The sequence below is a fragment of the Oryctolagus cuniculus genome, chromosome 2 (assembly GCF_964237555.1).
Source record: "Oryctolagus cuniculus chromosome 2, mOryCun1.1, whole genome shotgun sequence".
Taxonomy (NCBI): Eukaryota; Metazoa; Chordata; class Mammalia; order Lagomorpha; family Leporidae; genus Oryctolagus; species Oryctolagus cuniculus.
This window is the reverse complement of record NC_091433.1, coordinates 81101046-81123589: the sequence shown is the minus strand read 5'-3', so window position 1 is coordinate 81123589 and position 22544 is coordinate 81101046. Positions and strand designations below refer to the sequence as shown.

The window sequence follows — 22544 nt, the reverse complement described above, 5'->3', positions numbered from 1 at the left end:
AATCTAAATCATACCATGCATATTCTCTGATCACAATGGACTGAAGCTCGCAATCAACAAGACAAGACTCTCAAGAACATTCACAAACACATGCAGACTGAACAACATATTCCTAAATGAACAGTGGGTCATAAAAGATATCAAAAGAGAAATTGAAAAACTTCTGGAAATGAATGTAGATGACAAAAACTTCACAGCAAAACCTATGGGATACAGCAAAAGCAGTGTTAAAGGGAATTTCATGCCAATTAGAGCCTACATCAAGAAACTGGAAAGTCACCAAATAAATGAGCTGTCGATGCATCTCAAGGACCTAGGAAATATACAAAAATAACAAAAAACAAAACCCCAAAGTAGTGGAAGGAAACAAATAATTAAAATTAAGGAAGAAATAAAATCAAAACAAAAAATATACAAAAGATCAGCAAAATGAAGAGCTGGTTTTTTGAAAAAAATAAACAAAATTGACACACTGTTGGCCCAACTAACCAAAAAAAGGAGGGAGAAGACCACAATCACCAAAATCAAAGATGAAAAAAGAAATGTAACAACAGACACCACAGAAATAAAAAGAATCATCAGAAACCACTACAAAGAGCTATATGCCAACAGATCAGGAAATCTAGAAGAAATGGATAGATCCCTGAACACAAACAACCTACCTAAACTGAGTCATGAAGAAGGAAAAAACCTAAACAGACCAATAACTAAGACAGAAATTGAATCTGTAATTAAAGACCCTTTCAACTAAGAAAAGCCCAGGTCCCAATGGCTTCATTGCTGAATTCTCCCAGATATTTAAAGAAGAACTAATTCCAATTCTTAAGCTATTCAAAACAATTGAAAGGGAGGGAATCCTCCCAAACTCCTTCGATGATGCTGGCATCAACTTAATTCTTAAGCCAGAAAAAGATACGACAGTGAAAGAGAACTATAGATCAATATTCCTGATGAACACAGATGCAAAAATCCTCAACAAAATACTAGCCAATCAAATCTAACAACATGTTAGAAAGATCATTCACCTGGACCAAGTGGGATTTATCCCTGGAATGCAGGGATACTTCAGCATTTGCAAATCAATCAATGTGATATATCACATTAATAACTGAAGAACAAAAACCATATGATTATCTCAGTACACGCAGAGAGATCACTTGATAAATTACAACACCCTTTCATGATGAAAATGTTAAGCAAATTGAGTACAGAAGGAACATTCCTCAACATAATCAAGGTAATTTATGACAAACCCACAGCCAATGTCCTACTGAATGGCAAAAAGCTGGAAGCATTCCCAGTGAGAACAGGAACCAGACAGGGATGCCCACTCTCACCACTGCTATTCGGTATAGTCCTGGAAGTTTTAGCCAGAGCCATTAGGCAAGAAAAAGAATTCAAAGGGATACAAATTGGGAAGGAGGAAGTCAAACTATCTCTGTTTGCAGATGACATGATTCTATATAGAGAGAACCCAAAAGACTCCACTAAGAGACTACTGGAACTCATTAAAGAGTTTGGTAAAGTAGCAGCGTATAAAATGAACACACAAAAATCAACAGCCTTTGTATACATAGACAATGCCACGGCTGAGAAAGAAATTCTAAGATCAATCCCATTCAACATAGCTACAAAATAATTTAAATTCCTTGGAATATATTTAACCAAGAATGTCAAAGATCTCTACGATGAAAATTACAAACTAGTAAAGAGAAATAGAAGAAGAACATAAAAAAGTAGAAAAATCTTCCCTGTTCATGGATTAGAAGAATCAACACCTTTAAAATGTCCATACTACCTAAAGCAATTTATGGATTCAAAGAGATCCCAATCAAAACACCAATAACATTCTTCTCAGGTGTAGAAAAAAAATGATGCTAAAATTCATGTGGAAACACAAGAGACCCCGAATAACTAAAGCAATCTTAAGCTGGAGGTATCACAATATCAGACCTCAAGACATACTACAGGGGCCAGCGCTGTGGCTCAGTGGGTTAACACCCTGGCCTGAAGCACCAGCATCCCACATGGGCGCCGGTTCTAGTCCCAGCTGCTCCTCTTCCAATTCAGCTCTCCTCTATGACCTGGAAAAGCAGTGGAACATGGCCCAAGTCCTTGAGCCCCTGCACCACATGGGAGACCTAGAAGAAGCTCCTGGCTCCTGGCTTTGGAACAACGGAGTTCCAGCCATTGCGGGCAATTGGGGAGTGAACCATCGGATGGAAGACCTCTCTCTCTCTCTCTCTCTGCCTCTCCTTTCTCTGTGTAACTCTGACTTACAAATAAATAAATAAATCTTTAAAAAAAAAAACATACTACAGCACAGTTATAATCAAAACAGCCTGGTACTGGCACACAGACAGACATGTAACCAATGGAGCAGAATAGAAACTCCAAGAATTAACCTATGCATCTACAACCAACTTATCTTTAACAAAGGAGCAAAAATCAACCCCTGGAGCAAAGACAGTCTTTTCAAAAAAAAAAAAAATGGTGGTGGGAAAACTGGATCTCTGCATGCAGAAGTATGAAACAACCCCTTCTTACAACTTACACAAAAATCCACTCAAAATAGACCAGAGACCTAAATCTACAATGAGCTACGAATGCATTACTAGAAAACATTGGGAAGACACTGCAAGACATTGGCACAGGGAAAAACTCCTTGGTAAAGATCCCAGAAGCGGCTGGCACCGCAGCTCAATAGGCTAAACCTCCATCTAGTGGCGCCAGCACACTGGGTTCTAGTCCCGGTCGGGGCACCGGATTCTGTCCTGGTTGCCTCTCTTCCAGGCCAGCTCTCTGCTGTGGCCTGGGAGTGCAGTGGAGGATGGCCCAAGTACTTGGGCCCTGCACCCCATGGGAGACCAGAAGAAGTACCCGGCTACTGCCATCGGATCAGCGCAGTACACCAGCCGCAGCGTGCCGGCCGTGGCAGCCATTGGAGGGTGAACCAATGGCAAAGGAAGACCTTTCTCTGTCTCTCTCTCTCACTGTCCACTCTGCCTGTCAAAAAAAAAAAAAAAAAAAAAGAGAGAGAGAGAGAGAGAGAAAGAAAAAAAAAAAAAAACAGAAGCACAGGCAATCAATGCCAAAATTAAGAAGTGGATTACATCAAGCTGAGAAGCTTCTGCACTGCAAAAGAAATGCTCAGCAAAGTGAAGAGGCAACTGACAGAGTGGGAGCAAATATCTGCAAACTATGCAACTGACAAACAATTAACCTCCAGAATCTATAAAGAGTTCAAGAAACTCAACAACCACAAAACAAACAACCTAGTTATTAAATGGCAAAGGGCCTTAACAGACATTTTTCAAGAGAGGCCAACAGACACATGATAAAATGCTCAGATCACTAGCCATCAGGGAAATGCCAATCAAATGCACTATGAGGTATCACCTCACCCCTATTAGAATGGCTCTTACACAGAAATCAAGAAACAACAAATGCTGGAGAGTATGAGGGGAGAAGGGTACCTTAATTAACTGTTGGTGGGAATGTAAACTGGTACAGCCATTGTGGAAGACAGTATGGAGAAACCTCAGGAAGCTGAATACAGAATTACCATATGACCCAGCCATTCGACTCCTGGGAATTTATCCAAAGGAAAGGCAATCAACATATGAACAAGTGATCTGTACCCCCATGTTGTTTTCAGCTCAGTTTACAAGAGCAGGGGCCAGTGCTGTGGTGGCCTAAAGTGCTGGCATCCCATATGGGCACTGGTTCAAGTCCCAGCTGCTCCATTTCCAATCCAGCTCCCTGCTATGGCTTGAGAAAGCAGTAGAAGATGGCCCAAGTCCTTGGGCCCCTGCACCTGCGTGGGAGACCTGGTAGAAGCTCCTGGGTTCAGATCATCCCAGTTCTGGCTGTTGCAGCCATCTGGGGAGTGAACCAACAGATGGAAGACTTTTCTCTCTCTCTCTCTATGCCTCTCTGTAACTCTGCCTTCCAAATAAAAAATAAATTTTTAAAAAGAAATTTACAATAGCTAAGATATGGAATCAACCCATATGTTCATCAACTAAAGACTGGATAAAGAAATTATGGAAAATATACACTATGGAATACTAAACAGTGGTAAAATAAATGAAATCCTATCATTTGCAAGAAAATGGATGCAACTGGAAACCATTATACTTAGTGAAATAAGCCAGTAACAAAAAGACAAACACCATATGGTTCCTCTGATCTGGGGTAACTAAGAGAGTACTTAAAATGTAATCTACAGGAGCGAAACTGACACTTTGAGATGTGACGATTTTTGCCTTGACTGTCCAGGAACAAGGTTTTTCTTGTTTGGTTGGTTGTTTTTTTTCTTTTCTTCTTTTTTTTCTTCATACTAATTAATGAACTCTCCACTTAATATAGGGTTAATCTTGTGAGTATAAAAATTAACTGAAAATGATCTCTGTAGAAAGTAAGAATGGGAAAGGAAGAGGGAGGAGGAAGAAAGGCGGGAGTATGGGTGGGAAGGAGGTGGGGGGGAGAATCACCATGTTCCTAAATTTGTGTATATTTAGTGCACGAAGTTGTATTCCTTAAATAAACGTTAAAAAAAATTGGTTGTGGTTCACACTTTGACAGCACTGGGGAAAAAAAAAAAAAGACTGCTGGTTTGGAAATTAGCTACACTGAATTAACATTTAAAACAAGGGGCCGGCACTGTGGCACAGTAGGTTAATCCTCCGCCTGTGGCGCCTGCATTCCATATGGGCACCAGTTCTATCTAATCCCGGCCGCTCCTCTTCCCATCCAGCTCTCTGCTGTGGCCAGGGAAGGCAGTGGAAGACGGCCCAAGTCCCTGGGCCCTGCACCCACATAGGAGACCAGGAGAAGCACCTGACTCCTGGCTTCGGATCGGTGCAGCTCTGACCATTGTAGCCATTTAGAGAGTCAACTAACAGATGGAAGACCTTTCTCTCTGTCTCTCCCTCTCACTGTCTGTAACTCTACCTCTCCAGTAAATAAATAAAATCTTAAAAAAAATAAAATAAAACATTTAAAACAAACGAGAGGGGACCTACAGAATGGAGTATTCGCTGATGGGTGGGAAGAAATCCCCACCCCTTTCAAGGTCACTGACTGTTGTGTAAGTGAAGAGGAAAACTGGTTTGTTTCCTTTAGCATCACCTAAATCTAAGTCAGTTGGGCAAACCTAGCTACCTACACCTTGGACTAAAACCCTTCACTGCACAGCACAAGTTATGTCAGCTCCACCCAAGTGACGTTCACAGCTCATGCTTGGGTTGAAGCAGTCATGACTGGCCAAGAGGAGCAAAGAATCGAGATAATTTATCACTAAGCAAATCAAAGTTCTTTATTACGTTCTGGCAGCCCTAAAAAGAAAACTAATCTGGAGAAAGCATGTGTTTAGAACAAGAAAACAAAGGGGAAAATATTATTAACATATTTGTATGCACATTTTATATTTTCCACAGTATGTCATTGATGAAGTGTAGCTCTACTGAGAATCCTACTTAATAAGACCCCCCACAATTTTAAATAATATGATTAAAGATTCATTTGACACATTCTCTACTATTGTTAAGACAGCCTGAAACTATTTCTTGTTGCTATTTGATACTGAGCTACTTGTTAAATAATAAGTTCATAAACAGCATATCCTATGGATTCATGTTACAAACATTTAGTATTCCTAAAAAATAAGTTATTTTATGACTGTCATTAAGATACAAAAAAATACAAACTTCAGATTAAGTTTCACATCACCACATTCATCTAATGACATAATTCTTGTACTACTCCACTTTTATAAGAATGTACTTTATGGAGACAAAAAAGCCATTTTTTTGTTTGTTTGTTTTTTTAATTTCAGAGGCAGAGAGAGAACAAGAGAGAGAGAGAACCTCCCATCTGCTGGTTTACTCCCCAAATGTCCACAAGAGCCAAGCTAGGCTGGGGTCAAAGCCTGAAGCCAGGAACTCAATCCAGGTCTCCTATGTAAGTAACAGGAGCCCAACTATGTGAGCCATCAACACGGCTTCCCAGTGTATGCATCAACAGGAAGCTAGAGCCAGGAGCCAGAGCTGGGAATCAAACCCAGGTACTCCCAATGCAGGATCAGGCACTGTAACTCTAGAAACAGAGAGAAATCGAGAGAGAGAGAGAGAGAGAGAGAATGAGAAAGAATTAAATGTTTGCTCAACACCAAGGAATTTAATAGCAAGTTTATAGGACCTAATAATTAGCCATATGCCCCAAATCCCTGATCTCTAGAACACTGAAAACCTAAATGTTAAATTAAAGTCAGTGGTAGGTATCAGAGGTCAGTCACTCACCCTCATCATCACCTTCCTCTTCAAGAGCTTCATTTTCATCTTCATCTTCTTCAGCAGGAAGATCCACGTGTCTTTCCACTTCTAAGCATTTAGAATGCATTGGTTCTACCATGCCACTGTTTAGGTTTTCTAAAGACTGCAAAGAAATTTTAAAAGCAAAACCACTGACAGCATCATCTCTTTTTCACCAAACACAGAAGGAGTATTATTAACAGAGCCTGCAATTTTGTTTGAGGCTGGCAAACGTACAAGCAATACCACAAAAGAACACGTGCACTCCAGTTTAAATATGGGCACAAGAACAGTTTCTAAGGCAAAAGGCCAAAGATGGAAAACTCCCCACAAAACAAGATTCATTAATAGCACATAATGAACTGCCTTTTGGGGTAACCTATCATAAGTTTTGAGTGCAGATCATTTAGAACATTTTTTTCCTTTGCTGCACTTCAATTGTCTCAATTCCCAAGCAGTAAATGTGGGTTTTCATGCCATTTGTGTAATGAATTTCTCAATACCATGTGTGAGTCACATTTTTTTAAGTAAGGATAGGTTTTAAACTATAAGCAAATAATAAATGTTCTTGAAATAAATGCCAAAGCAAAAGATTCAAATAATTCTATAAAAGGAAGATTACAAACATGAAATACAGTTATTTGTTTTTATTTTATCTTGACAATACAATCTTTAACTCTCCTAAAGAAAGTTTATATATTTTAAAGATGTGATGCTATTTCAAAATTATTTCAGCTACAAAATTTTTTACTAAGAAGTGACAGGATGACTTTATTAAACAACAGTTCTCATTTGTTTCTTCTTTGTATTAAATCTTCCATGTGTTATTTTATTCTATAGTTTTTTTTTTTTCAAGTGTACTCATTTCAGATTTAGAATAAAAAAAAAAGTGATTCTGCTTCTGATATTTTTTTGTTCAGGTCCACAGACATCTTTAGAAAACATTTCAAAAATAGAATATTCTAACACCGGGTAGCTAGGCTGCTTTCTAGGAGATTCAATATATAATATATGTTTGTAGAGTCCACAAATATCCTATAAATGCACATCTTAAACAGTACTTCTCAGAGAAATGGTTAATCAGTAAAAAAAAAAATATGATTTAGTATTTTGCTCTATTAGTGTTAGCTAATATTTATTAACACTGTATACCAGGGGCCAGCACAGTGGTGTAGTAGGCTAAGACTCCACCTGTGGCACCAGCATCCTATATGGGACATCCTGGCTGCTCCTCTTCCGATCCAGCTCTCTGCTATGGTCTGGGAAAGCAGTAGAAGATGGCCCAGCTGCTGGGGCCCCTGCACCCACGTGGGAGATTCAAAAGAAGCTCCTGGCTCCTGACTCTGGATCGGCCCAGCTCTAGCTGTTGCAGCCATTTAGGGAGTGAACCAGTGGATGGAAGACCTTTCTCTCTACCTCTCCCTTTCTCTGTCTGTAGCTCTACCTCTCAAATAAGAAAAATCTGAAAAAAAAAAAAAAAAAAGAAAAAACACACAGAAAACAAACCCACTATATGCCAGACTCTCTTCAAAGTTCTTCACAAGCAAAACCTTAAATAATAATTCTGTTAACTAAGTATCAAAAGGCTAAGGAATTTGCTCAAAGTCACATAGCTAATAAGTGTAGAAGATAGGATTCCAACCCCTATCTCAATTCAGAGTCCGTACTCTTAACTGGCACCTCAATCATGACAATTTGCCCACAAAACTAAAGAATCAAAAATATTAAATGATATCATAAAAAGAAAATTTCATCAACCTAAAGATAAGGAATAAAAAGTATACATTATGATAAACTTCTGTGTTTTTCTTCATTTTTCTCTAAATTTAGTTGAACTGGTTTTTCTTTCTTACTTTCCATCTTTGGTTCACAACAGCTGACAAAGAAACTAGAGGCTGGGGCTGGCACTGTGTACAATGGGCTAAGCCACTGCTTGCAGCACCAGCATCCCATATGGGCATTGGTTCTAGCCCCAGCTGTTCCACTTCTGATCCAACTCCCTGCTAGGGAGCCTGTGAAAACAGCAGAAAACGACCTACTGGCTTGGGCCCCGCCACCCACATGGGACACCTGGATGGAGTTCCAGGCTCTAGTCTTTGTGGCCATCTGGGGAATGAACCAGCAGATGGAAGATCTTTCTGTCTTTTTCTCTCCCCTTCTCTCTCTGTAACTCTGCTTTCAAATAAATAAATAAATCTCTAAAAAAAAAAAAAACAAAAAAAAAAAAAAGAAAGAAAAAGAAAAACCCAGAGGTTAAGTGCAGGCATAGAAAATACATACATCACAAAGTACTATTGTCAACTTGTTAACACAGCAAAACCAAATCATTTAAACATTAGAAAAGTGTGTATAGTACATATAAAGCATGCACAGTAAGTGATGCCAAGAAAGTAAAATGGCTTATTGATATTTAAAAGAAGAATTTCCAAATAAAAGGAGATACACATGGATAGAAGAAAGGAAAGCAACTTCAATAATGAAGAGCTTAATGAAAAGACAGAAAGTGATTTAAGAAGGAACACAGAAAACATACTAAATAAATGGTATACTATTTCTAAAACACAATTCATAGACCATATAAAAGATATAAAGAAATATGAATTTGGAAACATTAAACCTTATGTCATATAATTGTCAGCAATCTCACTGTGGTAGGACTTAGTACAGAATTAGGAAATACTTAATTAAAGTCTTTTGCAAAGAACTTGAAGTACCTTTTTTATAATTTTAACGTACCTTAAGCATCTCCAATTCTAAATCTTCATCACTTTCAATTATATAAGATGAATCATTTTCATTTTCATTATCCTTAGGAGATAGATGCTTTTAAAAAATATTTCAAAAAACAAAACATTAATTTCCAGTATAATTGACTCCATACCCTGTTTGCTACAAAAATGTTCCTATATGCTAGATATCTCCTGGCAACTCTTTCTTCTCTCATAGACAAATGTATAACACTATTTATCTATTTGTATGGTAGATAGAAAAATGGAGGGAAGGAAGGATGAACACAGAAACAAAGATAAAGAAAGAAATGCTAAAAGCCAGTTACACAGACTTGAAATAATACCACCACTCTAAATCAGAGCACAAGGTGACAAGCTAAACTATGGTTCAAAAATGTCAAACTGTGTCTCCCAAATGTTTTGAGTACCAGAACCTGTTCACAACACTGAGAATTCTCTGCAAAGCCAAGAACAGTGGCTTGCTTATATCCACTTATTTTTCTTTAGTGATTATAAAAAGCTTCTATGAGATGGCCCAAGTCCTCGGGCCCCTGCACCCACATGTGAGACCTGGAGGAAGCTCCTGACTCCTGGCTTTGGATTGGTGCAGCTCCAGCCGTTACGGCTTTCTGGGGAATGAAACAGCAGATGGAAGACCTCTCTCTTTCTCTCTCTCTCTCTCTATTTCAAATAAATAAATCTTAAAAAAAAAAAAAAGCTTCTATGATTGCAGTATCTCTAAATAAATCACTATTTTACAAAGAGTATCGATGGATATTTGAGAACAACATCAGATGTCTTATTTATCAAATATATTGCTAAAATTCTGATATGAGGAAACTTTCCAATAAGTTGGCAATATACAGGAAATAAGAGTCCAACAGGATGGAAACCCACAAAACAAATCTAGAAAAATACTTAATAATTAACTTGCTAAAAACACTTAATACTTAAATTGAAAGTGGATAAAGGAAGTATAATTTCAATTAACTTGTGCATTTTAGCTAAAAAATCATAAAATCAGCTTTTTACTAGGAGAGAAAAGTTACTTTAGTTTTTAAATGGGGTCTTTGAAAATAAAGGAAACAATGCTGATATTATTACACAATAAAATGGCAATAATTGGTGTAAAAGATGTCAGTCAAATCAAAAAATCTTGAATATAATTCTATATTTAAAGCTTATGATTTTAAAGTATATATTTAATAGGAAACTTTTAGAAAATTTAAAGGTAATGCAATGTTAGCAAAAGATATTTCCCAATACAGAAAATTAATGTACAAATGGTTAGTATGGAACTATATTGAAAATAGTTTTAAAATAAAATACATTATATACTGATTGAAGTGATTACTAATATAATTACCAAGACATCAAAAGATTTCTCAAGTATTGAGAAATCTGTTGCCATTAGACAAATAAGGAGAAACAACCCTATTACTTTAAAAATCTAATTTTTTAAAAAAGATTTATTTATTTATTTGAAAGTCAGAGTTACACAGAGAAAGAAGGAGTGGCAGAGTGGGAGAGGTCTTCCATCTGATGGTTCACTCCCCAGATGGCCGTAATGGCCAGAGCTGCACCGATCCAAAGCCAGGAGCCAGGAGCTTCTTCCAGGTCTCCGGAAGAAGTGGGTGCAGGGGCTCAAGGCCTTAGGCCATCTTCTACTGCTTTCCCAGGCCATAGCAGAGAGCTGGTTTGGAAGTGCAGCAGCCAGGCCTCGAACCGCTGACCATATGGGATGCCGGCACTTCAGGCCAGGGCTTTAACCCACAGCACCACTGCGCTGGCCCCTAAAAATCTAATTCTTTAAAAAAAAATGTATTTATAGGGGATGGCTCGTGGCACAGTGGGTTAACACCCTGGCCTGAAGCTCCAGCATTTTATATGGGCAGTGGTTCGAGACCTGGCTGCTCCTCTTCTGATCCAGCTCTCTGCTGTGGCCTAGGAAAGCAGTAGAGGATGGCCCAAGTCCTTGGGCTCCTGCATCCACATGAGAGATCCAGAGGAAGTTCTGGCTCCTGGCTTCGGATCAGCACGGCTCTGGCTGTTGCAGCCAATTGGAGAGTGAACCAGCGGATAAAAGACCTCTCTCTCTCTCTCTGCCTCTCCTCTCTCTGTGTAACTCTGACTTTCAAATAAATCTTTTTTTAAAAAATGTGTTTATAGCAAAAAATGCACAAGATTTGAGAGGTACAGGCATCTTAAGTAATTTTTAAACTAATGAAAAATGAATAAGAAATTAAGTAATTAACTTAATTAAGAAATTAAATGAATAAATGAGATACTGACTCTCCAGATGAAGGTAAACAGTAGTGTGAAGCAAAAACATCAAGAGTTTATTAGAAATTCTCTTACCCTATCAAGTAAAAAATCCTAGATCAGAAAATAAATACTCCCCAAAATCATCTCTGGAAGTGTAAACGCTAATACATGTATGAGAAATCCACAAAAAGGAGAGAGATAGCTAATATTTTAAAAGCATATGAAATGATAAAATGGCAAATACAACAAATGTGTACTGACACTACAGAACTTTTCCACTATATGTTATTTGGTATATTTGCAAATCAGAAGCAGCAACCTGATTTGCAAGCTAAATATGGCCCACTGTTTGTTTTTGTAGATAAAGTTTTATTGAAACACAGACAAGTACATTTGTTTACTTAGTCAGTAGCTGCTTTCATACTACATTGGCAGAGCTAGGCAGCTGCAACCAAGACTTAATATCCTGTAACACTTACAATATCTACTATCTGCTCCTTTACAGAAAAACAAATCAGTCAACCCCTACTAATGAATTTAGAAGTGTTTTCTCGTTGTGCAGTACCTCAGCAGATGTGTTAGGAACATCGCTAACAGCTTTTTCCTGAGCCTGCTGTTCCAACATTTGGAGTTCATATTCTGTAATATCTAACGACATCAAACAAAATCTTTCCATATTCTCTTTTGATGTATTTTCTATTCCATCTTCAAATCCATCCTCTTGTTTTGTTTCATTTCCAAATGTATCTTCTGCATTGCGTGTAACTAAATTATAATGTGTTGCGCCCCTTCTCTCATCGTTATCAATTTTATGTTCTATAATTTGAGTTGAGTCATCCGATGATGGTAAGTTAAAATCACTGCTGGGCCCCAGCTCTGTGTTCATGTCAGTTGAACCAAACAGCATCTTCCTCAGTGAATATACATTTTCTGAAATAGCCTTCAATAGTATAGAAATCCTAAAAAAAAGAATTTAAGAAAAGTTAATTCAACTTTGTTCTTTCTGACACTTCTTTATTTTTTATGTATTATTTATTTATTTATTTGACAGGTAGAGTTATAGACAGTAAGAGAGAGAGACAGAGAGAAAGGTCTTCCTTCCGTTGGTTCACCCTGCAAAGGGCCACTACCGCCAGCACTGCGCCAATCCGTAGCCAGGAGCCAGGTGCTTCTTTCCTGGTCTCCCATGCAGGTGCAGGGACCCAAACACAAGTTAATTCCACTTTAACTGTAGTAACTATAAGAAGTTGGAAGATTCTCAATGAATACAAGCTTTCTACAAAGATCCTTTGGAATACCGCTGCTCTTGATTCCCTAATGCTCTTATCTGATCATGGCTGATCGGATACTTTGGAGAACAGTTAGCACTTCTGCAACCCACATGGACTTGCAGCCTTACGAAGAGTTGATAGTGTTTGATCCAAAACTGTATGCCAGCTATATATTTCTGGGTAATTAATTTAATTACATGTAAAGTGATCAAAGATACCTGACCACAAAAAGCAAAAACGATTTCACTAAATCTGACGTTGAACACAGACTTGGCAAAATTCTTTAGTCAAAAAGCTATTTCATCAATTATATTCCAAATAACAGTTCAGAAGGAAAAAAATCTTTAAAATTCCCAGTATCCTGTATTCAGAATGCTTTCAGAATCTTAATTTTTCACCCTATATATATTAAAAAAAAAGGGGGGGGGGCCAGTCCTGTGATATGGAAGGCTAAGCCTCCGCCTACAGTACCGACATCCCATTTAGGTGCCAGTTTGTACCCCAGCTGCTGCTATGGCCTGGGAAAGCAGTAGAAGGTGGCCCAAGTCCTTGGGCCCCTGCACCCATGTGGGAGACCTGGAAGAAGCTCCTGTCTCCTGGCTTCAGATAGATAGACAGCTCTGGCCGTTGCGGCCAACTGGGAAGTGAACCAGAGGATGGAAGACCTTTCTCTCTGTCTCTCCATCTCTCCCTCTCTGTCTGTAACACTACCACTCAAATAAATTTGAAAGGCAGAGTTACAGAGAGAGTGAAGGAGAGGACAGAGAGAGAAAGATGTCTTCCATCTGCTGGTTCACTCCCCAGTTGGCCGCAATGGCCAGAGCTGCTGTCTATCTGAAGCCAGGAGACAGGAGCTTCTTCCAGGTCTCCCACATGGGCACTGGGGCCCAGGGACTTGGGCCATCTTCTACTGCTTTCCCAGGCCATAGCAGAGAGCTGGATCAGAAGTGGAGCAGCCAGGACTTAAACTGGCACCCATATGGGATGCCGACACTGCAGGCGGTGGCTTTACCTGCTATGTCACAGCGCCAGCCCCAATAAATAAATCTTTAAAAAAAAAAACTGAAATTAGATTGCAGATGACAAATAATAGGTTTTACTTGACCAAGAAATACTGCAAAACTCCAGAGAGCAGGCTCATATTTTAATGAAAAGGCTTGATATACACCAAAAGATTGGGAATAAACATACATTAATGTGTTCATTTAAAAAAAAATTTATGAGCTCATGTTTTACTTAACTTGTCAATTCACTGATCAATCACTAGTTTTAACTGCAACATATACATGAATCTTTATGCTAATAAAAATGTTGTTGTGGGCCCGGTGCTGTGGCACAGCAGGTTAAAGCCCTGGCTTGTAGCACAGGCATCCCAAATGGGCGCCAATTCAAGTCCCCGCTGTTCCTCTTCCAACCCAGCTCTCTGCTAATGTGCCCGGGAAACAGTAGAAGATGGCTCAAGTAACTGGGCCCCTGCACCTACTGGGCCCCTGCTCCTGGCTCCTTCCTGGCTTTGGATTGGCCCAGATCTGGCCATTGCAGCCATTTGGAGAGTGAACCAGCAGATGGAAGGCCTCTCTCTCTGTGTCTCTACTTCTCTCTTTAACTATCTTTCAAATAAATAAAATAAATCTTTAAAAAAAATTACGCTGTTTTACATCTTCAAAAACCTCAAAGCTGGGTATATATTCTTTAGATTAGAAAAAAAAGCCCTTCCCATCAATAGGTAAATGTATCACATGAGAAAATACTGGTAAGATGCATTTGAATACATACAGACTAAATTTTACACCTTAATTGCGATTGCTATAATACTTTAACCAGGTGACTTTAAATGACTCTATTACAACCAAACCTGGTTAATTTAATGGAAAACCACTCCTGGAGTGAAAATAAGGCCTATCATCTTGTCTATCAGTTGTAGGTATTATTAAAGCAATTTTTACATACTGCACAAAAGCAGAAATTAAAGCCAGTAAGGGGAGTATGATGACAAAAGTGATGTTTTATTATTTAATTACTGCTTCTGTTTAGGTCTTCTAATTTTTCTGTATTTAAAATCAATACTTAATAAAATCCGGCATACCTTTTAAATTTTTATATCAGTGATTCAAATAAAAATTTGATCTTCCCTGGTAATAAACTATCTAAATGCTGAGTTGTTTCAAGAGTTATTTCCACATTGCAACAGCATCATTAACAGCACTCCAAAGTTGGGTTCCAGTTTTACTTGACAACGTGTACACAGCAAAATTAAACTAAATCAAAAAACCAAAAACACTAGTTTTGTCTTTGAAAATTTATTTATCTATTTGATAGTCAAAGAGAGACAGAGGGAGATCTTCCATCAGCTGTTTCACTCTCCAGATGGCCCCAATGTCCCAGGAGCCAGGAGCCAAGAGCTTCGTCTGCATCTGCCAGGCACTTGGGCCATCTTCTGCTCCTTCTCCCAGGCCATTAGCAGGGGGCTGGATTGGAACTGGAGCCGCCGGGACTTGAATCAGTGCCCATTGGGGATGATGGCATCATGGGCGGCAGTTTTACCTGCTACACAACACCAACCCCAAAACACTAATTTTAACAGTCTGAAATTCTTTAAATTTTATACAGAGTATTTAGCAGAGCAGACATTTGGCCTGGTAGGTAAGATGCTGCTTGGGGCAGCTGCATCCATATTGGATGCAGAGACTGGGTTAGAGCCCTGGCCCTGCACTGGATTCCAGTGTCCTGCTATTGCAGATCCTGTAAGGCAGCAGGTCATGGCTCAAGCAGCCACACACATGGGAGACATGAATTGACTTCCTGGCTGCAAGATATTCGAGAAGTGAACCAGCAGGTGGGAGTGCTCTCCATCTCTCCCTTCTTTGTCTCTCAAATAAATAAATAAATTTTATATTTAGCATCACACTGAGCTACTCAAATATAAGAACAAATAATTTAGGGGGCCAGCGCTGTGGCACAGTGGGTTAAAGCCCTGGCCTGAAGCACTGGCATCCCATATGGGCGCCGGTTCTAGTCCTGGCTACTCCTCTTCAGATCCAGCTCTCTGCTGTGGCCTGGAAAGCAGTAGAGGATGGCCCAATCCCTTGGGCTCCTGCACCCATGTGGGAGACCCGAAGAAGCTCCTGGTTCCTGGCTTGGGATTGGCGCAGCTCTGGCCATTGCAGCCATCTGGGGAGAGAACTAGCAGATGGAAGACCTCTCTCTCTGTCTCTACCTCTCTCTGTAACTCTGTCCCTTCAAATAAATAAAATAAATCTTTTAAAAAAAAGAACAATTAATTTATTAAGAATTATTATGTGATACTGTTTAATTGTTAAATGTACAGGGAGCACTGTAACATACACACAGAGCAACAGTGGCAGAGACCAAGTAACGAGGCTGTAAGGGCTCCTTCACTCTGCACTAACATCAGGTTCATGTAAGGTAGCAAATAACCCCTAACAAATACCAAAGGCCTTCCTGCCTTCTTCAGAAGACCTAGGGAGCTTTCCCTTCTTTTCTAGCATCAGTATGCATATGGGTAGTCTATGGACAGCCTCGCTGTGACAGCAACACACAACAGTGACAGGCTGAATTTAAACCAATGATTCTGGCCGGTGCCGCAGCTCAATGGGCTAATCTTCTGCCTGCAGCGCCGGTACCCCGGGTTCTAGTCCCGGTCGGGGCGCCGGATTCTGTCCCGGTTGCCCCTCTTCCAGGCCAGCTCTCTGCTATGGCCAGGGAGTGCAGTGGAGGATGGCCCAGGTGCTTGGGCCCTGCACCCCATGGGAGACCAGGAGAAGTACCTGGCTCCTGCCTTCGGATCAGCGCGGTGCGCCGGCCGCAGTGCGCCAGCCGCGGCGGCCATTGGAGGGTGAACCAACAGCAAAGGAAGACCTTTCTCTCTGTCTCTCTCTCTCACTTTCCACTCTGCCTGTCAAAAAAAAATTAAAATGAAATAAAATAAACCAGTGATTCTGCAGTGCTGTGCACTACAGATACCTTCAGGGTCCATAAAGCCACCCCCTTCTTAACAAATCTCAAATTGTTCTTTTTAAGAGTTCTTAGTTCTAATTTTTATACTTTTTGTCCTCTCTTTCAGACTTCCAGCTGTCGCTTCCAGCTCTTGTGATGTGCACACCACTCCTTACTCACGTGAGTTTCAACTTTAATTTTAACGTGATATTCAACCTTGTTCAACTCTGTCTATAACTAAAGAGCAGATATGCACTGAGTGTGGCTTCAAATGCCACTGGAAATGCCATAAATATGGATGACATGCATCTCAGAGCTTGGCTTCCTCCTGGTTCTGAGGTGCAATCTGGATGAGTTAGGCATTTCTGTAGATGTGTTATGAAGAAATAAGAAGAAGGAAATAAGAGATCTCACTAGCTCTTATTTTGACACTAACCTTTAAGAACCAGTAATTCCCATTCTCAAGTTTTAAAAAAACTTATTTGGCTTTGCTGTTATGAAGCAAAGTATTAAGCACATGTAACTTCCATCTGATAGATATTTTCATTGCTAGTACGAAACTCTGAAATGCATGTAAAAATCACATGAAAGGTGATTTTTCTTTTAAACATAAGTTCAATGATGGAAAAACGTAAAAATGAGAAAGAGGTAATTTTACTAGTATCCTTCCACCTTTGAAAGTGCCGTGTTTTGGAAATTCTCAAAGCTACGCAAAAACTACTACAACAATCTAATGGGGTGGAGGGTAACTGAGAAAAAGAGCTGATTCTATCACATTTCCAAACCCCTCAACCAAAATCTATCATACATCTCACCCAAAAAAAAAAAAAAAAAGTGAATACTGCATTTTTTTTTAAGAGTCAGAATTCTTTCTGTTCCCATTAATGGCTTTTCATTTCTACAAAGTTATTTCTTTCCTCAAAATTATATTACCACATTGTAACTGTTCACTGTTGAAGAGCAATTCTGCGGTTAGAGATCTAACAAGTAAGTCATTCTGCAGTGAAGGCCTGGGTGAAGCCTGCCTCCAAAAGGTACTAACTACACAGTACCTGGAGTTCAAAGACTGTTCATTTGTACAGGATATTTACTTCAAATACCTGAAGTTATTTAGTGCTTTATCTATAAAACAATCTTTAAAGACTGAATGCCTTTTGTTCTGATAGTCTGCTAATTACGTAGGAATTTCAAATAATAATCAAACAACTACAAAAAAAAAGCTTTCAAGTAAAAATGTCGCTTTTATTTAGATTTCAAGTGACCAAACTACAAATGTAATTAAGTAAAAGATCTTCATAAACTGAAACAAAACTCCAGATGTCACACATTTCACTCTATGTGTACATATTTTGCTTTGACAAAAATATAAATATAATTTCAAAAAGTATAATATGAATTAACTTTACATTATATTTCTCCATTCCATAAACATCATATAAACTAGACAGAAAAGCCTTAAACCTTTGGATGCACTCTTTTTTTTTTTTTTTTTTTTTTTTTGACAGGCAGAGTGGACAGTGAGAGAGAGAGACAGAGAGAAAGGTCTTCCTTTGCCGTTGGTTCACCCTCCAATGGCCGCCGCGGCTGGCGCGCTGCGGCCGGCGCACTGCGCTGATCCGATGGTAGGAGCCAGGAGCCAGGTGCTTTTCCTGGTCTCCCATGGGGTGCAGGGCCCAAGCACCTGGGCCATCCTCCACTGCACTCCCCGGCCACAGCAGAGGGCTGGCCTGGAAGAGGGGCAACCGGGACAGAATCCGGCACCCCGACCGGGACTAGAACCCGGTGTGCCGGCGCCGCTAGGCGGAGGATTAGCCTAGTGAGCCGCGGCGCCGGCCCTGGATGCACTCTTTAACAAGTGGAAAGGTATTTCTCAAATTTATACATCAATCTATGCTTGTGAATTCAAGCAAATTTGCATGGGTCTACGTTAAAGGACTTAATTCTCAACATAGAGGGAAAGGCAGTAAGAACAAACAGAAATGATAAAACATAATATTGAACGAACCTCTGTGGATTTTCCAATTTTCTCAAAGTGTCAGGAAGCTGGTTGGCCAGATCCATCACCTCCTCAGAGATCGAAGTCAACTGTTTCTTCATACCACTAGCTAGGATTTCTTCCCCTGGAAGGACAAAATCAACACTAATTTTCACACCACAAAGCAGAGATATTTATTTAGTCACTTCATTAAATAGCATTAGAACTCAGAACTTATATGAATTCCAACAAAATGACTTCCTCATCTAATCCCTAAATCACCTTAGTCACTTTACTTCCCTTTCCAATTTTTGTTGCTTTAACTTCTGAATAAATTCCCAGTGATCTGCAGTCATACATAGTACAAACCAGGCCTATGAAAAAGGAGAAGGCAGAAATGAAATATAGGAACCCATCTGCACTATTTCAAAATGAGAAATCACTGTAACACTTCATGGGCTGCTTCTTAAGTTTGGTAAACATTACCTTATCCAACAGTCATTCCTCACTCCTCCATTATCAGTCATCACCGAAATCAAATCACGCCTTTTCTATTCAGTGATGACCTTCCAAATCCCCAGCTTCAGTCTGTGTGGTTCGCTCATCATTCTCCATCAACAGCGCAAGACCTGCCCTTCTTGCCAAACCCTTCTCCTGCTTAGAATTTCTTCAGCACCACTCTTCTTGTCTTGCCAAAAGCCCTGCTCCTTGGGAGCATGCGGGACAGCACTATACAACCTGGTATTACTGAGTGCTACAGTTATCTTGTGATCTCAAAACCATATCCCCCTTAGTTGCTGAAGATTTCAGCACCTGGTTCACTAACTGTCTTTCCCACTACTATCCCCATGATCATTCCTTATGAGTCCCACATCCACAAAGATGCTCCATCCAATGGTGTGGCCTTTTCAGTTCCTGGACCCCTTCATTTCCAACAATCTTTCCCTTGATTGACCTCAGGCACACATTCCATCATCAGACCCCTGACCTTATAACCGCCAGTGAAGTCTCCACCTCCAAAGTTCAGTGGCTTTAAGCAATTCAACCTCTGAACACTGCCACGCCTTTCTCCCAGCCTGCTTTCCCTAACTCAACAAGTCTTTGACACTTTCAGAACCAAACCCACCAACCCAGCCCACGTTTTCCTTGCCTGTTAACCTCCTGCTCCCACTCTCCACCAAGTCCTTCTTTTCTTAGCTGCATTATAGTAATCATTCCTCTATACACAGGAGTATAAATTCTTAACTCCTTTGTTCTCCCCTCCCTCCAAGGTACTTACCTGGAGAAAATCCTGCTCTATTTATGTCTAGCTTTTCTTCTTTTTAACCTACTTTTTTAAGATTTATTTTGTGTATTTGAAAGAGAGAGTTACAGAGGGAGGTAAAGAGAGAGAGGTCTTCCACCTGATGGTTCACTCCCCAGATGGCCACAACAGCCAGAGCAGAGCCAATCCCAAGCCAGGAGCCAGGAGCATCTTCCAGGTCTTCCACGTGGGTGCAAGGACCCAAGGACTTGGGCCATCTTCTACTGATTTCTCAGGCCATAGCAGAGAGCTGGATTGGAAATGGAGCAGCCAGGACTTGAACCGGCACCCATATGGGATTCAGGTGCTGCAGACCAGGGATTTAACCCGCTACAAAACAGAACTGGCCCCATTTTTAACCTACTTGATGCTTACATAGAAACGGCTGAATGTAGTTAAAAAGAAACAACTCTGATGACAAATTTGACTTTAAATTCATGATACAGATCCAAAATAAACCCTCAGTTCTGACTGTCAGTTCTTCTACATTTCCCACTCTCCATCTCTCAGGACTACTATTTCACACCTTCTTCCTTTTCTTTCACCCCTAACACCTGCTCATCTCTCCTTGACTAAAGGAACACAAACATCTCTATTTCATTAGGAAAACAGGATTAGTCTATAAGCTCATCTCTTATTCCCACTTACAGCAAAATTCCTTGAAGAGCTGCCCACACTCACTGTCTCAGATTTTCTGCTCCCATTTCCAGCTAAGCTTTCACCTCCGGCAGTGCAGCAAAACTGCCACTGGAGGGGAGGCTCTCGGCATCCACTCTGTCAAACCCAATCGTTAATTCTAGATCCCCATCTCAAACTTGCAGATTTAGAGCGCTTCACAAATCTCCCTCACTTGGCTTCTGAACTCAGCTCCTGCACCTGTCCCTTTGTTAGTGCCCCTTCCCAGGCCACTTTGCTGCTTTCTCTTCATCTTCCTGACTTCAGATGATGGTGCACCCTCGATGCCAATAACTCCACGCTCCTTAATTGCCTATATTCCCTACTTTATCTGGTTTGATTTCCAAAATTACATCTCCAACTGCAACCTTTCCCTTGAATTCCAGAATGACACTGTGAGCTAAGACATCTTCTCAGACATTAATGCACATCTAAAATTTAGCATGCAGAACATAGAATTCTGTATTTTTCTCAACCAAATCTCTTCTTCTGATAATTCTCCACTACAACAGCTCCTTCCATTCATGAGTTTGTCTGGTAATATCTCCATTCTTTTAAGTCTGTATTTCTCACCCGTTAGAGAATTGATAAGCAAACCCTTCACAAAGTACTATTCCTTCGAAGTACCTACAGAGTTCCCCACTCCTCTGCTGTCACTGGTCTAGTCCAATTATCATCTCTTGCCTGGACTATCACAATAGCTCCCTAACGCCATGCCTAAACACGTGTCCTCTCACAGCTGCCAGAAAAACGCTTTTAAAATAAAATTTTAATCCCTTCATTCTTCTGCTCCACACCCTCTGAGGATTTTCCATTAATAAAACATGAAGTCAGATCCTCAGCCCACGGTACCCTAGAATGATCTGGCTCAGGCTGGTTTTCCAGCTGCGTTTCCTACCACACTCACCCTGATTTGTTTTGCTTCAGTTACGCTCACTCGTCCTCAGGAGGTGAGCAATCCCCCTCGGAGGCCTTGCCCTGCCTTTCCTCCGGACCTGCAGTGCTCTTCCTTCAGACACCCACATCTCTGGCACCCCTCCCGTTAGTCAGATGAAACGGAGGGGCTTGGTCTAGCTTGTTCACAGTGAATTTTCCCTAGCAACTCTAAAGGCACTTGACATGTAAGAGGCCTTCAACACACACACGTTACAGGAATGAATGTTTATTTCCTCTTCAACCAAGCTTTTGAAGAAGGTAGTTCCCATGTGCTTTGAGTACATTCCTGATACAACTGATTCCTCTATTGGAGTTAATATAATTTCCACCCACCATACCTCTCCTTCACTCCCACTATGGTTATAGTACCTTCATGTTACCAAAGCCTATAGACTCTCCTGTTTAATAAATCATGCACCAAATGCCCACTCTCTCCTTGAAATACTCCTTTGTCACCCAAGATATGAAAGCTACTACTGCAAAAATTTACAAATGATTTCCACATTGCCAAACCCAATGATTAATTCTAAGTCCTGAGATTCTCAAACTCTGTTGAATTTAAAATAGTTGACAATGGCCTCTTCATATTCTTCACTTGGTTTTCTGCACACCATCCTTACTAATTTCCTTGTATGCCTGTAGCAACTCCACGCAAGCATCAAGCACAATGAGCTGCTCAGGACTTCTTAGTCATAATTCTTTAACTCAAACTATCTTCTGAGTTACATCCTGTACTTGTGCATCTAAGCGCCTACTGGCCACCTCCTCGCTGAATCTTGCAGGCTTCCTTTCTTTAGCATACCTAAAATCAACCACAGGATTTCTCAGCCCCAAATCTTGCTCTTCCTTGTCATTGTTTTTCAACCCTGCTGTTCATGCTAGCTGAGTAATTATCCCTGGTAAATGCTTCTCTTTGTTCCTACAAATTCTATTAATTCTACTGATCTATTAAGTGTAGTTTGAATCTATTTCCACCCTCAGAACGGACAACCAGTTCAAGTTACTACCACCTCTCACTTGGAATATAGTCATAGCCTCCCCAGAGATCCTCCCACTATGGCACTTGTTCTCTTCCAATCCATTTTCTATTCTAAAGTTCAAGTTGTTCTGTTCAATTTA

General features: G+C 40.2%; 1 protein-coding gene across 8 annotated transcripts in view; it reads right to left on the bottom strand.

Annotated features, from left to right (window-relative positions):
• The window catches only part of WRN (WRN RecQ like helicase), a 138212-nt gene that overhangs the window by 80064 nt on the left and 35604 nt on the right, over positions 1-22544 (bottom strand). For all 8 annotated transcript variants that reach the window (XM_051834121.2, XM_051834127.2, XM_017339061.3 and 5 more), the window contains 4 exons: positions 18542-18656; positions 11874-12267; positions 9051-9137; positions 6303-6438 (listed from right to left, as the gene is read on the bottom strand). In XM_051834121.2, coding sequence (XP_051690081.2) covers positions 6303-6438; positions 9051-9137; positions 11874-12267; positions 18542-18656 — 732 coding nt within the window. The remainder of the gene's footprint in view (positions 1-6302; positions 6439-9050; positions 9138-11873; positions 12268-18541; positions 18657-22544) is intronic.